This window comes from Mesoplodon mirus (assembly GCF_964341445.2).
Source record: "Mesoplodon mirus genome assembly, chromosome: 10".
NCBI classification, from domain to species: Eukaryota; Metazoa; Chordata; class Mammalia; order Artiodactyla; family Ziphiidae; genus Mesoplodon; species Mesoplodon mirus.
In genome coordinates, this window is record NC_138986.1 from 105,539,227 (window position 1) to 105,556,973 (window position 17,747).

Genomic DNA, 17,747 nt, shown 5'->3' on the forward strand with positions numbered 1-17,747 from the left:
TCCTCCTCCTCCTCGTTCTCCTCCTCCTTCTCCTCGTCCTACTCCTCAGGGGTGCTCTCGGATTCCACATTGCCCATCCACTGGGCCATGTTGAGATGAAAGACACGGCAGCTGAAGCCCTGCAGGACGCCGAACTTCACGTGCTGCTGGAGGATCTCCAAGGTGGGGAAGACCCGGCAGCAGGCCATGCACCTGAAGCCTGTCTCCATGGGCAGCATCCAGTCCGCTGTCTTGGCGCTGGGTCTCTCCTCGACGGCAGGTGGCCCTGATGGGCTGCCTGGCTCTGCCCTTTCGTCATACTCTTTCTCCTCCCCAGTGGGCTCACTGTCAGACAGGAGGCTTTCGGTGGACACATCAGAAGAGGGGTCAGTGGCTACTGCACACACATCCTCAGGAAGGGTCACTTCTTCTATCCTCAGCTGCTTTTCAGGCAACTCCAAGGGTTTCTTTGTCTTCCAGGAGACAGCGACACCCTTGTTCACTTGTACCTGCATGTAGTATATTTTCATGCCCCTTTCCTCTTTGTCTGGGTGCAGATAGTTCTTACAGGGTGAAGAGGGTGAGGAGGAGACACAGTGTGATGGGGAAGCGGTCTCTCCTTCTTCCTGATCCTGGGCTAGGGGTGGTCTAGGCTGGGCAGTGTCTCGATGAAATCTCCGGATTCCTGAAAAAGGAAATGAAAATCATAATAACATGCATGGGCCATGCCGGAAGCTGAGGGAGCAGGTGTGGTAGACGAGAGAGGGACATTGGCACGACATAGCTATGTCGTGAGCTTGGTGTCTGTAGGCCGTAGGACGGAATGGTGTATCGGGTGTCATCTGTGGGCTTTTCATGTGCGTGGGGGGTGATACTGGAGCGGTGTCTGTATACAGGGGTGTGGAGTATGGTGGTGAGGGCTGTAGTATGTGAGGGATGCGGCTGGATGCATGTACGACGAGGAGTGTGTTTGGGAATATCGGTGGTGCATTCCTTGTGGAATGGGGCTGTGGTGCAGGAGAGTACTGTGGAGCACGTGCTTGGGGTTGATGTGCACTGAGAAGGGCTGTGCCTGGAGGGCGCGTGTATGTGTGAGCTGTGTGCACCAGAGCTGGATGGTCCTGCTCTCAGGCTGGAGGTGTATGATGCAGAACTCTGTCCTTCTCTGGAAGCAAAGGCAAAGACAAAGCCTACATTTTCCTCTGAAGATGCTTAATCTGGTCCCTCTTCCCTCCACCTCAAGCCCAGAACTTTCCGGCCCCTGCTCCTTGACTTCCCCACCATGGTAGTAGCAGTATTCACACACACACCCCCAGACGCAGCTGGCATCCACGCCCTCGGAACAGCTCAGCCATCCTGCCCAGGCTCCTCCACAGAGCCCTCATCACCTCTGATGACCCTGGATTTCCTCTCAGCCTCCCTGGGATCTGTGTGCCTCCTGCCTCACAGCCAAGCACCCCCTCACCTGAGGAGCCCCGCGCCCTTACCAGCGTAGCTGAGCTTGCGCAGAGTAGAAGTACAGAAGAAGTATTTAGAGGCAGAGGAGACCTCCCCTGCCCCTGGGCTGCAGCCTTGGGCCACCACAGTGGATCCAAGCCGAGGGGGATCCTCTTATGACTTCGAGAGTCCTGAGGGAGGAATGAAAGGCTCAGGGTGGGTTCATCAGTCCTCTGTCCACAAATATTTACTGAGTGTGTGACACGTGTCAGGTGCAGTGAATACACACAGTTGAGAGTGTGGTTCCCAGTGGATCCTCCAGGATTTAATTCCAATCAATACTTATTCTCTCACTGTCTAGTTGGTAATGTAGGCCTCGGTGGTGACTGTGAGTGTGTGGGAAGAGTGAGTGATGTGTATCAGTTAAGTCTGTGGTAAGTGTGGGGTTGGCATGGGGAGCACAGTGCAGACGTGTCTATCTGTGTCTGTGGCCTTTGTGTGCATGGTTTCTGTTCACAAGTCAGGAATTCTGGGACATGTAACTTTTCCTCATTACATGGTGTGGCTTGTATTTATGGTGCGTGTTCATTCATTCATTCACCAAGATTCAGTAAGCAGCTACTCCTGTGTATCCGGCACTCTTGCATTGTTGTAGTCTTTGGTAACGCTGCACATTCTAGTAGGGGAAGACACACACTAAACAAAACTACAATAAATATATAATACATCAGCTGGTGGTAAGTATATAAGGGTTGCCAGACTTAGCGAACAAGAATACAAGGCACCCAGTTAAATTTCAGTTTCAGATAAACCCAGAATAATTTTTTAGTGTAAGTATTCCCATGCAGTATTTGGCCTGACTTAGTTTTAGTGTAAGTATGGCCCATACAATAGGTGGGACATACAGATACTGAAAAATTACTTGTTGTTTATCTGGAATTCAAATTGAACTGGATAGCCCATATTTTCTCTGGCAATCCTGACATGGGTTACTGAGACTGTGGTTTACTGTGGTTTGTACAAAGCGGGTCTGGCATTACTCAAGAATGTGTTATAAGTGTGGTGTGTATGACACGTGACTGGTTCTTATAGAGGTATTTAGAGATGGCTGAAGTTAGCTGTGTTTGTGCAAGAGTTGAGATACATGTATATATAGTGTGTGTGTGTGTGTGTGTGTCCTATATATATAGTGTGTGTGTCTATATACATATCTCATCTCCAGCGTTTGGTGTTGGAGGAGAGGATTGTGATACAGGTGGGTTGTATGAGAACGTAGTATAGGAGGGATGCGTGTATATACCTCCATGTGCTGTGTGTGGTTTACTAAGGAAGTTATATGTGGGGTGTGTGATATTTTTGCTGTATCAGAGTGCACATGGGTGTATGAGTTACTGTCTCATAAAACACCCCTAACAAGAATTCTGTATACACTCTTAGGTACACCGAGTGTCAGCCAGGTCCAGGCAGAGTGACAAGAACTTTACCACGCAGACTTTATATCTGGTAAGCACTCTAACCCCATTCATCTCGCTCTTCTCTGCACTACCACACACACACACACACACAGAGACACACACACTCACACACCCACAGACACACAGGAACATAGAGCAAAATATTCTGAATGGTCAGGGGCAGTCATTGCCTTCCGCAGCCTGTCCCAGCCACTGCCTGGAAATCTGCCTGCTGTCTAGAGCTCCATTCCCAGGGCCCATCCTACAGTCTCCAGGGCCCTGGGCCTGGTAGGAGCTACTGGGCTCTAATCTGGGGCAGAGGCCTCTAGCTGGAGCTCTGGGGTGACCACCCCTCTCCCAGGGCAAGCTACTCGCCTACATTTAATGCACGCAGGCACCACGTGGCCCGTGGCTCTCAGAGCTCCCCGCAGGACCCTGAGGCCATTTCTCACCCCCGCTCACGCGGTCTCAGTCTCTGGAAAACCCTTCCCTTCCCTTGATCTCCTTTGGGAAATTCTTCCTGTTGAAGGAATAAATCCTCCTTGCTTTCAATATGACACCATCCCTAGACAAACAATCTTCTTTCAAAGTGCATTCCACTTGTCAAGATATTTTTCAACAGGGCCTTCAACTCATGGGGCTTCTCTTTCCACTTTGGTAAAAGAGGCCAAGCAACTCATGGGTCTCTCTCAGCATCCTTGCATCCTTCACATCCCCCACCTCATGACCCCAGGGAAAGATCCAAGAGAATAAGAGAGAAATCGGGGACTGAGAAAAGCTGCACCTCTAGGTCTGTGCAAGCAGGATGCAGCCTGCTGTGAGTCCGACAAAGCTCCAGGCCCGGCTGCCCCAGGAGAGAGTCCTCAGACCAGCGGAGCTGACCTCCCATCTCCCAGGGGGCATCTGGCCGTTCTGTGCCGTCTCACACCACAGGGGCCCTCCAGATAGATACGGCAGCATCAGTGAGACAAGGTCTCTGGCTCCCTGCTTCACAGGTGACACGTTCTCAGTCCCCCGCTTCCTGGAGAAGGTTCAGTTGGGCAGAAACCCATGTGCCCCAGACAAGTTGCCCCCCACATACCTCCTCCATTCTCGGCAGTTTCCTGGGACTCTTCATTTTCCAGATGTTTCCTCTTTTGTCGCCGTTCCATCGTACCAACTAGAAGTCTCCCTTAGAAGATGCCTCAAGAGATGTCCAACTCCTCCTCTTCCCTACAGGTTGGCCCTTCTTGACTCTTGGGCAATCCGTTGAAATGATTCAATACAAATAAAAATGGTCAAGTCTCCTAAATGGCTGAAAAACTTGTACCACTTAGTGAACCAGCAGTACTGCCTAGTGCTCACCAGGGCTGTTATGTTTGCAAGGTTGCCAGGCGCACAGTGGAATTCTGTGACCTCAGTGATGACATCAGAACATTCGGTGGACCTAGGTTGAGCACAGTGTCTGCAGTAGCACAGGCCCCATTTTCAAGAACAATTCCTTTTTCCCAGCCAAAGCTTTCCCGTGAAAGGGAAAGGTTCATACCATATCTATTATAAATTGTATCATACCATGTCTATTATAAAATTCACATTTTGATTGGAGATCTTTTAATGTCTTTTCTAGAGAGATTTAATATGAATATTTTAAATGGTCTCCAGTTTCCCTGTGGATTATTGACATTTTAAACTCTGCACTTAAATTTTCCCTCGATACGTGTAATTTTGTCACAGCTATTTCTGTACTTAAAGATGAGGAACTATATAATTGATTTCTTCATTTTTTCCCCACCTCTTTCCAAGGTACTGCATTTGATTGTGTCTTGCGACTGAGTGAAAAATGCTAGTCCTTGAGTCTGAACATTGGGCCCTTTAGCAAGTAACTCAACCTATCTGGGCTTCAGCTTCTGTATGTGCGATCAAGAGGCTTGGACTAGCTGACTTTTCAAATGCTGTGTTTCTTTGATTCACTCTCACTTACTGATCTGCTCCGTAAGAAGAGGGTCTGTTCTCATAAAGTAACAACAGTCTTTTCCTAACCTTGGGTTGGGCGGACTTTATCTGTTCGAACTCAGTTTGTTAGTTATATTGCCTTCTACATATGCTTAGCTCTAAATAATTTATATGGCTCTTGTGACTATTTTTAGATCTTCTTTTTTTCTTATTTTTCTTTTACAGTTTCTAATTTGTTATCGCCAGTGTAGAGGAGCCTGATTGACTTTTAAAATTTATTGATCTTGTATGTGTGTGCCTTGTTGAACCGTCTTATTAGTTCCTGCTAGTTTATCTGTGGGTTCTTTTGGGTCTCCTAGATAAATGAGCATATTAAATGTAAATAATGTGTTCTTTGGATAAAGTTTATTTTCTTGCATCTCTCTATATAGAAGCAATATGTTGAATTGATTTAAATATTTAAATACTTACATACCTGTTATCACAATCTAACATTCTTTATCTTATTTTCTTTCAATCAATATTATGTTTTCAAGATTTATCCACATGAATCCATATAGATCTAGGTCTTTGATTTTTGACTGTTTGATATTTTTTGATCACATGCATATAGCATCATTTATCTTCCATTCAAGCATTATTGGACAATTGGATTGTTTCCCTCCCTTCTCTAGAACAAACAACATTTCCTAGAATATCCCTGAAGATGTCTGACAGTCGAGAAGGGCCAGGCTGCCCGAAGGATTGCTACTTGCGTTTAGCCACCTTCCAACAGGCCGTCTCCAGCCAGCAATTTGAAGCACAGCTGAAATGAGAACTGCCCCAAATGTGAAGATCTTAGGAGCTTCCTAGAAGGTGGGAGGTTAATGATAGGCATCCTGCTGGGATCCCAGGGGAGTCTGAGCTGGCCTGAAGCTCATCTTCCTCCTCCACCTCTCAAGAGAAATGTGGAGGAAAGAAGATTTCAAAAACTGTGAGCAGGCAGAGGGAGAGATATTGGGGGCTGAAGCTGTAACTGAGGTCTTGGAGTGGGCTGTGAGCACGCAGAGCCTCTAGAGAGCCAGGCTCTGCCTTCTGAGGACTTCTCCCCTAAGGCTGCTCATAATTCACGTGATACCAGCCATATAGAGCCGACTTGGCCCACACTGTCACAGAAAGCCTTATCAGAATCTCTTCTTCTTCATACACTCTTGTGTCTGTTACTTGGTTATTGCCTTTGGTACTCCACTGATGTGAACCACAGTCGCCAGGGGATGGAGGACACTAGTGACCCATCTTGCTCTGTGGCCTCCGTCCAGAGCTTGAGGGTAAGGGAAGAGGCCAAATGAAGGTCAAGAAGGAACGATGGAGTTTGAAGAGAAGACCTGAGTTAAGGGTGTCTTCTCAAGTCTTGATGACTGAAATGTAGCTCCAGTACCTGAAGTCCTGCTTGTTCTCAAGGCTGACCACGGGGCTGGGTGCACTCAGTGAAGGAACCATATACACTTAGTATTTCCTTGCTTGCTCACACTTGCCCTACTCTGATACACCCTCTGCAAGACTGATCTTCCCCTGAAACAACTTTCCACCTGCTACTGTCATCTCAGGAACATTTGCTTCCCCTTCCTAGTGCTCCCCTAGAATGCCATTGCAGCCAATTCATAATTTGATAATCATGCTGCTTAGCATATTCTCAGCAACTTTTGATAAATTTTGTTCACTTTATTCCATAGTCTTCACCCATCAATAATCTTCCTTAACTTCCTAGCTGCAGGTTAACCCATTCGGAATCATTTCTTTTTCTTTCTCTTCTTTGGCAAATCCTTTCTATCTTTTAAGGTCTTTTTCTTGTCTCTCTACCATCCTGCCTTCCTGAACTTCTTTTCTTTCGTTTAAGTAACTTTTCAATCTCCTTCCCCAATTTCCTCATACACATTGAGAGTTTATTCCTCACACGTTAGACAGCGGTTTATGAATGGCCAGGCATAATGGACTCAGAATGAGTTGGCACCCCCGAGGTACCTGTCTTGCTGGGGAGCCACAGGTGAAGGGCTGTCTGCTGGACATATGTTTGCATGGAGTCAGGCTGAGTGGCCTCAGGGTGTTTACTCTGCCCTTGTGTGTGTTTCTCGCTAGTTGGTTTCCTCGCCAGCCACCTGTGACCTCCCTCCATCCAGCCCAGGGAATCCTTCTCATCACAGGGGTAGGATGTTTGTCTCGTTTTCCATCACATCCTTTCCCCAAAGTTTGGTTGTGAGTTGTTCCCATTCCAAAGACCTTTCCTCTTTGAAGAGAAAAGAGAAAATCTTTTCTCTCCTTTCCTCTCACTTCACTTCTGCTCTATTATCTCCTCCGTCCAGAATGGCCCACTGACTCACATGGGTGTAGATCCGAAGATGGCAAGAACTGCCAGCAATTCTGAGATAATAATATGGATGGATCAGGAAAACTTGAAAACCTTTATCCCGCCACATTAAAAAAATTTGCACTTCCAGTGTATTCAGAGTCTCAGTGTAGAAACACAAATGATAGAGAAATTGAATGACACTCAAGTTTTTCTTTCCTCCTTTCCTGATTTATTCTAATCCTCCATGCTAACATGATGAACTATTTGTTAGGTAAAGTTTCAGACATTTTCTACCCATGCACACTTTTCTTCTTTTCACATAAGAGTGTGAACTAGGTCACTTTCAACATGCTGTGATTCTGTGATTCACTGTCTCCCACCGTGTCATCCACTGATAAAGTCATCTGTTTCACGGAGAACTATTTCCAATAGCTAATAGCCAATGTCTGTGGAGTGCTTACTCTGTGTCGGTTTCTTGTAACTACCTTACAGATCATTTGTACAACGTACCCATGGACCAGGTACAATTATGACCCCCAAGTGACAGATAAGTGCAGATAAGTACAAATAAATACAGAGGCCAAGTGACTTGCCCAAGACACTGGAGCAAATCAAAATCCATGCCTCTGTAATCATTTTGCTCTATTGCCTCTGTCTGGGAGGCTTGATGATTTGGCAACTAAAACCTTAAATAGCATGTTCCATTTTTATACCTGTGACACAAGCGTGGGGCTGTGATATGGGGTAACTAACCTGACTACTTTTGAAAACCCTTATGCACCTGGATGAAAGTAAGCCAGGGACTGCAAGCTATAGATTTAAGGTTTCCTACCAACTTTTAAAAATAGCTTCTTGAATGCAATTTACGTAGTGTCAAGTCTAGGATGTAGTCCAAATAGTAACAGAAAAATGGAGATATGTAGAAAAATACTTAAAGTTGACAAGTATTGGGAGTGTAGTATTTTGGGGGCCAGTGTGTAGACCACAGGAAAACTTGCTGTTTCCATCCCAAAGGGAAGAGCCCTACGTTGCAACTGCCAAGGTCCCTGGGGCAGCAAGTGTGCTCACTGCTTAGTAAAGAAGCATCCTCAGTTTGATAGAATCATATGGGAGCCTTACATTTGGTTAGCAGTTCTACATTCTTGATGTAATAATATTTTCAGGGTGTGGGAGGGTATCAAGCTCTGAAAATACCCTTGGAGAGATTTGCTTATTAAGTTTGGCTTTTTCAATCTCCCTACTACTTCTTGACTAAACACCAGGCGGTTTCCTTCACTTTTCAGAACCATGTTGTTTTTCCCTTGTCTAATGAACTTTGAAATACTTTTGGATGAGCTATTAAGTTTGGGAGAAAATAAACATCTCTTTAAAATAAGGAAGATAATAACAATGACAAGTAGAAAAAGCTCTAAAACAGAGAATATCCTCCATTCTAGCCAATGACTGGGAGTGGAAGGTACGTGCTCGCTGTCCAGGACGTAGAAATAAAAGCTGAGGAGGCGCTGAGGCGTCTCCTGGATCTCTATGAGCCTCCATCATTTCTGAAGGGTAGGGTTGACAGATAAAATATAGGCTGTTTAGATAAATATGAATGTCAGAAAAACAACAAGTATATTTTTAAGATAAGTATGCCCCAAATAGTTCATAGGATCTACTTATACTAAAAATAATGACTTATTATTCATGTGAAGTTCAAGTTTAACTGGGTATCCTGTACTTTTATTTACTAAATCTGACAGCCCTACTGATGATCCACAATGGAGGCAGTTGAGGAGCGGTACATGCTGGCTCTCGGACAGTCAGAAATGGCTTCAGCAGATCCAGGTACAGTATGAAATTCTTTTTGGATGTAGCTCAGAAGCCATGGCCAGCCCTTGACTGCAAGTACTGCCTCGGGTTTCCCTGAGGTGGGGTAAACCGTCCTCTTAATGGCCTTTTGGTAAGTCTGGAAGACCATATCCAAGGGGAGCCCCAAAGTCAGTTTCATCCTCACAACCATGTTTCCAATTCCTGGAATTGGCTGCATGTGACTCACAAGAGCTGAGGAGGTTTGTGGAAATTGGGAGTGTCATAGCTTGATCCCTTTGTAGGTAAAGTTTTGCTGTTGTGAGAGTTTTAACAGGAGCAATGTGAAAGACTCCAGGTCCCCAGGTAGATAGAAATAATCCTGTTCTACCTGTGTGTATGTGACAAGTCTCTAATAGTTCAGAGAGCAAGTATCTGGTCTTAGAAAGACTGATCCAAGCTTGGATGTTTCTGGCGACAAGGCAAGGTCCTGAGTTTCAAGTTCACCTTTTATGGTTGAGGAGACAATAAGGTGGTCAGAAGGGAAATCATGGAGGAGACCTTGGCTTCATCCATTGTGCAGGCTTGTATATGTGGTTCTATGTAGATTGTGTTTCAAAGGTGGAGCTTGTTTACAACTATGAACATTCTCCGATGTGCTTTTTGGACCTTCATTCCCAGAGCGAGAGCAGTGCCGAGGCTCTAGAAATGCCATGGATATTCTGAGCTGTCAGTGGCATTTCCCAGGTACTGTTCCCCTGGTGCCGCTCCTTGAAATGTCCAAAGGGATTATCATCTGTCTTGTGGCGGGTCCTAGCATTGTGAAAGGAAGCTGCTGCACCTGGCTCAGAGGATTTCGGATGCGGTGGGAGGAGTAGTAGTACTACGACTATAAATTGTATCACAGCATATCTATTCCATCTTGAGAGTGGGGTTGGGGGGTTATGAAGGGGGGCTTTTATTGTACTTTTATACATTGTACCCTTGAAACTAATTCAATTTTTTTAAATTAATTAATTTATTTTGGGCTGCATTGGGTCTTTGTTGCTGCTAGCGGGTGTTCACTAGTTGCAGTGCGCCGGGGCTCCTCTTGGCTGTGGTGCACGGGCTTCTCATTGCAGTGGCTTCTCTTGTTGCGGAGCATGGGCTCTAGGCACGCAGGCTTCCGTAGTCGTGGCACGTGGGCTCGGTTGATGTGGCACACGGGCTCTAGAGCGCAGGCTCAGTAGTTGTGGTGCGCGGGCTTAGTTACTCCGTGGCACGTGGGATCTTCCCAGACCAGGGCTCGAACCCATGTCCCCTGCATTCGCAGGCATATTCTTAACTACCGCTCCACCAGGGAAGCCCAATAATTCAGTTTTTTATAAAGAGAAGTTTCCTAATATTATTCCAAAATTTTAAAAATATGTAGTTGGATAACACTATGAAAAATTAACTGATATATTCTTTTATTATTTCTCTTTGCTCCCTGGATTTTTTTTCCTCATCCAGTCAGCTAGGCACTGTGAGCTCACTGCATTAGGAAGGTAAAGACTCAGCAGAAATGAGGGAGAAAAAAAGAAAATTCTCAGCTTTGGAATGTTCACAATGGAGGCCACAGTAAAACAGGTGAGAATTCTGTGAACAAAAAATAAATGTCGTCTCAAATGCAAAAAAGTATTCTCTGCACTGGGAGGCAGGAGAGGGAGGGAGGGAAGGACTGAAGGAGAGAGATCAGTGTGGCCAGGGACATGGAAACTGTGCTTGAGGACGATAGGCCCAGGAAGAGAATCAGAATCTGGAGAAGGTTCAGCCTGCACGTGATCATTGCCTCCAGCCAGCACCCTCATCTCAGACGTTGGGAAATTCAGAGAGAGAGTGGGAGTACGTCAGGAGGGCCACGCGCAGAGTCTGTGTGGCAGGGGTTGTGGCCGTTCCCTATTTGTGAGGAGTCCCCAGCAATTTGCAGGCCTCTTCGGGAAAATGCTGGTGGACGTCTCTAGTGCTTATGTGAAAGCTTGTTCACAAACCTTGAAAGATACAGATGTAGCTGACAGATAGATGCATAGATAGAAAAATGTCATTAAATCAAAGCTCCAGGAAAGGTTTGGAAAATGCCCTTTATTGCATAGGACGCTTCTATTGTCATATGATGTTAGACTGAGTGCCGGTCCCTTCATCCTCCTTCAGACCACGGCATTCTGTCTGCTACTCTCCCGAGGGTCCTTTCTTCTCCCTGGAAGGGATAAAGCAAATGAGGTAGAACAGGAAGAGACAAGAAGCACTCCAAGCTCTGCTGGTCAGGGTTACCCTCCAGCATTGCCTTAATGCTCAGAGCCACACACACCACAGTGAGCTTGGCTCCAGATCAACTACCACGCCACGAACGTTCTGGAACATTTCCATATCTCGGGGGACCTCATTTCCACGTGACTCTCTTTCCTATTCCCCTTTGTCACAGAAGGCTAGGTACAGTGGTCAGGGTGAGATCTCGGCTCAGGCCCAAGGCTCTCAGACCTCAAAGTTCTGGTCCTGCAAGGGCCCCTGTCCTCTCTTGAGACCACTCCTGGCTCTCTCTGCCGAGAAGGAGCTGCTGGCAGTACGTCCTCTAAGAGTTGAGGTCCATCGTGCAGACCCTGAGAAAACTCCTAGGAAAAGGCTCCACCTTCTTGTTTACATCAACAGAGGTCAATGCCTTTGTTAGTGCTGGGTGTGTCCCATTTGATGCAACTGCAGAGCCATTAGGTCAACCAGCACATGTGTGCGGCCCCTTCCCTTAGACTCCTCTGGGCCCTCGTGACATAGGCTCAGAAGACTGCCAGCCTCAAGCCTTACCTCTTCCAAGGGACGGCCACACCGTCTTCCAGGATCTTCTGTCCCATGAATCTCAGTTGCTGTTTGGAACTCAAAGGAGAGAAAAGACCCTGCCTGCGGGGTCTCTTTGGGCTGGGGCCTTCCCCCGTGGGCTGCTCTCCCTCATTCTCCTTTTCTTCTTGCTTCTCTTCATCCTCCTCCTCCTCCTCCTCCTCCTCCTCCTCCTCCTCCTCCTCCTCCTCCTCCTCAGGGGTGCTCTCGGATTCCACATTGCCCATCCACTGGGCCATGTTGAGATGAAAGACACGGCAGCTGAAGCCCTGCAGGACGCCGAACTTCACGTGCTGCTGGAGGATCTCCAAGGTGGGGAAGACCCGGCAGCAAGCCATGCACCTGAAGCTAGTCTCCATGGTCAGCATCCAGTCCGCTGTCTTGGCGCTGGGTCTCTCCTCGACAGCAGGTGGCCCTGATGGGCTGCCTGGCGCTGCCCTTTCCTCATACTCTTTCTCCTCCCCAGTGGGCTCACTGTCAGACAGGAGGCTTTTGGTGGACACATCAGAAGAGGGGTCAGTGGCTACTGCGCACACATCCTCAGGAAGGGTCACTTCTTCTATCGTCAGCTGCTTTTCAGGCAACCCCAAGGGTTTCTTTGTCTTCCAGGAGACAGCGACACCCTTGTTCACTTGTACCTGCATGTAGTATATTTTCATGCCCCTTTCCTCTTTGTCTGGGTGCAGATAGTTCTTACAGGGTGAAGAGGGTGAGGAGGAGACACAGTGTGATGGGGAAGCGGTCTCTCCTTCTTCCTGATCCTGGGCTAGGGGTGGTCTAGGCTGGGCAGTGTCTCGATGAAATCTCCGGATTCCTGAAAAAGGAAATGAAAATCATAATAACATGCATGGGCCATGCCGGAAGCTGAGGGAGCAGGTGTGGTAGACGAGAGAGGGACATTGGCACGACATAGCTATGTCGTGAGCTTGGTGTCTGTTGGCCGTAGGACAGAGTGGTGTATCGGGTGTCATCTGTGGGCTTTTAATGTGCGTGGGGGGGGGATACTGGAGCGGTGTCTATATACAGGGGTGTGGAGTATGGTGGTGAGGGCTGTAGTATGTGAGGGATGCGGCTGGATGCGTGTACGACGAGGAGTGTGAGTTTGGGAATATCGGTGGTGCATTCCTTGTGGAATGGGGCTGTGGTGCAGGAGAGTACTGTGGAGCACGTGCTTGGGGTTGATGTGCACTGAGAAGGGCTGTGCCTGGAGGGCACGTGTATGTGTGAGCTGTGTACACCTGAGCTGGATGGTCCTGCTCTCAGGCTGGAGGTGGATAATGCAGAACTCTGTCCTTCTCTGGAAGCAAAGGCAAAGACAAAGCCTACATTTTCCTCTGAAGATGCTTAATCTGGTCCCTCTTCCCTCCACCTCAAGCCCAGACCTTTCCGGCCCCTGCTCCTTGACTTCCCCACCATGGTAGTAGCAGTATTCACACACACACTCCCAGACTCAGCTGGCATCCATGCCCTCGGAACAGCTCAGGCATCCTGCCCAGGCTCCTCCACAGAGCCCTCATCACCTCTGATGACCCTGGATTTCCTCTCAGCCTCCCTGGGATCTGTGTGCCTCCTGCCTCACAGCCAAGCACCCCCTCACCTGAGGAGCCCCGCGCCCTTACCAGCGTAGCTGAGCTTGCGCAGAGTAGAAGTACAGAAGAAGTATTTAGAGGCAGAGGAGACCTCCCCTGCCCCTGGGCTGCAGCCTTGGGCCACCACAGTGGATCCAAGCCGAGGGGGATCCTCTTGTGACTTCGAGATTCCTGAGGGAGGAATGAAAGGCTCAGGGTGGGTTCATCAGTCCTCTGTCCACAGATATTTACTGAGTGTGTGACACGTGTCAGGTGCAGTGGATACACACAGTTGAGAGTGTGGTTCCCAGTGGATCCTCCAGGATTTAATTCCAATCAATACTTATTCTCTCACTGTCTAGTTGGTAATGTAGGCCTCGGTGGTGACTGTGAGTGTGTGGGAAGAGTGAGTGATGTGTATGAGTTAAGTCTGTGGTAAGTGTGGGGTTGGCATGGGGAGCACAGTGCAGACGTGTCTATCTGTGTCTGTGGCCTTTGTGTGCATTTTTTCTGTTCACAAGTCAGGAATTCTGGGACATGTAACTTTTCCTCATTACATGGTGTGGCTTGTATTTATGGTGCGTGTTCATTCATTCATTCACCAAGATTCAGTAAGCAGCTACTCCTGTGTATCCGGCACTCTTGCATTGTTGTAGTCTTTGGTAACGCTGCACATTCTAGTAGGGGAAGACACACACTAAACAAAACTACAATAAATATATAATACATCAGCTGGTGGTAAGTATATAAGGGTTGCCAGACTTAGCGAACAAGAATACAAGGCACCCAGTTAAATTTCAGTTTCAGATAAACCCAGAATAATTTTTTAGTGTAAGTATTCCCATGCAGTATTTGGCCTGACTTAGTTTTAGTGTAAGTAGGGCCCATACAATATGTGGGACATACGGATACTGAAAAATTACTTGTTGTTTATCTGGAATTCAAATTGAACTGGATAGCCCATATTTTCTCTGGCAATCCTGACATGGGTTACTGAGACTGTGGTTTCCTGTGGTTTGTACAAAGCGGGTCTGGCATTACTCAAGAATGTGTTATAAGGGTGGTGTGTATGACACGTGACTGGTTCTTACAGAGGTATTTAGAGATGGCTGAAGTTAGCTGTGTTTGTGCAAGAGTTGAGGAAATACATGTATATATAGTGTGTGTGTGTGTGTGTCCTATATATATAGTGTGTGTGTCTATATACATATCTCATCTCCAGCGTTTGGTGTTGGAGGAGAGGATTGTGATACAGGTGGGTTGTATGAGAACGTAGTATAGGAGGGATGCGTGTATATACCTCCATGTGCTGTGTGTGGTTTAATAAGGAAGTTATATGTGGGGTGTGTGATATTTTTGCTGTATCAGAGTGTACATGGGTGTATGAGTTACTGTCTCATAAAACACCCCTAACAAGAATTCTGTATACACTCCTAGGTACGCCGAGTGTCAGCCAGCTCCAGGCAGGGTGACAAGAACTTTACCACACAGATGTTATATCTGGTAAGCACTCTACCCCCATTCATCTCGCTCTTCTCTGCACTACCACACACACACACGCACACACACACACACACACACTCACTCTCTCACACACACACACACACAGGAACATAGAGCAAAATATTCTGAATGGTCAGGGGCAGTCATTGCCTTCCCCAGCCTGTCCCAGCCACTGCCTGGAAATCTGCCTGCTGTCTAGAGCTCCATTCCCAGGGCCCATCCTACAGTCTCCAGGGCCCTGGGCCTGGTAGGAGCTACTGGGCTCTAATCTGGGGCAGAGGCCTCTAGCTGGAGCTCTGGGGTGACCACCCCTCTCCCAGGGCAAGCTACTCGCCTACATTTAATGCACGCAGGCACCACGTGGCCCGTGGCTCTCAGAGCTCCCCGCAGGACCCTGAGGACATTTCTCACCCCCGCTCACGCGGTCTCAGTCTCTGGAAAACCCTTCCCTTCCCTTGATCTCCTTTGGGAAATTCTTCCTGTTGAAGGAATAAATCCTCCTTGCTTTCAATATGACACCATCCCTAGACAAACAATCTTCTTTCAAAGTGCATTCCACTTGTCAAGATATTTTTCAACAGGGCCTTCAACTCATGGGGCTTCTCTTTCCACTTTGGTAAAAGAGGCCAAGCAACTCATGGGTCTCTCTCAGCATCCTTGCATCCTTCACATCCCCCACCTCATGACCCCAGGGAAAGACCCAAGAGAATAAGAGAGAAATCGGGGTCTGAGAAAAGCTGCACCTCTAGGTCTGTGCAAGCAGGATGCAGCCTGCTGTGAGTCCGACAAAGCTCCAGGCCCGGCTGCCCCAGGAGAGAGTCCTCAGACCAGCGGAGCTGACCTCCCATCTCCCAGGGGGCATCTGGCCGTTCTGTGCCGTCTCACACCACAGGGGCCCTCCAGATAGATACGGCAGCATCAGTGAGACAAGGTCTCTCGCTCCCTGCTTCACAGGTGACACGTTCTCAGTCCCCCGCTTCCTGGAGAAGCTTCAGTTTGGCAGAAACCCATGTGCCCCAGACAAGTTGCCCCCCACATACCTCCACCGTTCTCGGCAGTTTCCTGGGACTCTTCATTTTCCAGATGTTTCCTCTTTTGTCGCCGTTCCATCGTACCAACTAGAAGTCTCCCTTAGAAGATGCCTCAAGAGATGTCCAGCTCCTCCTCTTCCCTACAGGTTGGCCCTTCTTGGCTCTTGGGCAATCCGTTGAAATGATTCAATACAAATAAAAATGGTCAAGTCTCCTAAATGGCTGAAAAACTTGTACCACTTAGTGAACCAGCAGTACTGCCTAGTGCTCACCAGGGCTGTTATGTTTGCAAGGTTGCCAGGCGCACAGTGGAATTCTGTGACCTCAGTGATGACATCAGAGCATTCGGTGGACCTAGGTTGAGCACAGTGTCTGCAGTAGCACAGGCCCCATTTTCAAGAACAATTCCTTTTTCCCAGCCGAAGCTTTCCCGTGAAATAGAAAGGTTCATACCATATCTATTATAAATTGTATCATACCATGTCTATTATAAAATTCACATTTTGATTGGAGATCTTTTAATGTCTTTTCTAGAGAGATTTAATATGAATATTTTAAATGGTCTCCAGTTTCCCTGTGGATTATTGACATTTTAAACTCTGCACTTCAATTTTCCCTCAATACGTGTAATTTTGTCACGGCTCTTTCTGTACTTAAAGATGAGGAACTATATACTTGATTTCTTCATTTTTTCCCCATCTCTTTCCAAGGTACTGCATTTGATTGTGTCTTGCGACTGAGTGAAAAATGCTAGTCCTTGAGTCAGGACATTGGGCCCTTTAGCAAGTAACTCAACCTATCTGGGCTTCAGCTTCTGTATGTGCGATCAAGAGGCTTGGACTAGCTGACTTTTCAAATGCTGTGTTTCTTTGATTCACTCTCACTTACTGATCTGCTCCGTAAGAAGAGGGTCTGTTCTCATAAAGTAACAACAGTCTTTTCCTAACCTTGGGTTGGGCGGAGTTTATCTGTTCGTACTCAGTTTGTTAGTTATATTGCCTTCTACGTATGCTTAGCTCTAAATAATTTATATGGCTCTTGTGACTATTTTTAGATCTTCTTTTTTTCTTATTTTCTTTTACAGTTTCTAATTTGTTATCGCCAGTGTAGAGGAGCCTGATTGACTTCTAAAATTTATTGATCTTGTATGTGTGTGCCTTGTTGAACCGTCTTATTAGTTCCTGCTAGTTTATCTGTGGGTTCTTTTGGGTCTCCTAGATAAATGAGCATATTAAATGTAAATAATGTGTTCTTTGGATAAAGTTTATTTTCTTGCATCTCTATGTATAGAAGCAATATGTTGAATTGATTTAAATATTTAAATATTACATACCTGTTATCACAATCTAACATTCTTTATCTTATTTTCTTTCAATCAATATTATGTTTTCAAGATTTATCCACGTGAATCCATATAGATCTAGGTCTTTGATTTTTGACTGTTTGATATTATTTGATCACATGCATATAGCATCATTTATTTTCCATTCAAGCATTATTGGACAATTGGATTGTTTCCCTCCCTTCTCTAGAACAAACAACATTTCCTAGAATATCCCTGAAGATGTCTGACAGTCGAGAAGGGCCAGGCTGCCCGAAGGACTGCTACTTGCTTTTTGCCACGTTCCAACAGGCCGTCTCCAGCCAGCAATTTGAAGCACAGCTGAAATGAGAACTGCCCCAAATGTGAAGATCTTAGGAGCTTCCTAGAAGGTGGGAGGTTAATGATAGGCATCCTGCTGGGATCCCAGGGGAGTCTGAGCTGGCCTGAAGCTCATCTTCCTCCTCCACCTCTCAAGAGAAATGTGGAGGAAAGAAGACTTCAAAAACTGTGAGCAGGCAGAGGGAGAGATATTGGGGGCCGAAGCTGTAACTGAGGTCTTGGAGT

At 46.9% G+C, this 17,747-nt stretch overlaps 1 protein-coding gene across 1 annotated transcript in view; it reads right to left on the bottom strand.

Moving 5' to 3' along the window:
* Positions 1-763: 763 nt before the first annotated feature.
* LOC309811218 (protein FAM170A-like) overlaps positions 764-17,747 on the bottom strand; it is a gene marked incomplete at both ends in the record, with an annotated part of 187,118 nt that continues 170,134 nt past the window's right edge. The window contains 2 exons of the mRNA XM_082633806.1: positions 764-783; positions 11,846-12,449. Coding sequence (XP_082489932.1) covers positions 764-783; positions 11,846-12,449 — 624 coding nt within the window. The remainder of the gene's footprint in view (positions 784-11,845; positions 12,450-17,747) is intronic.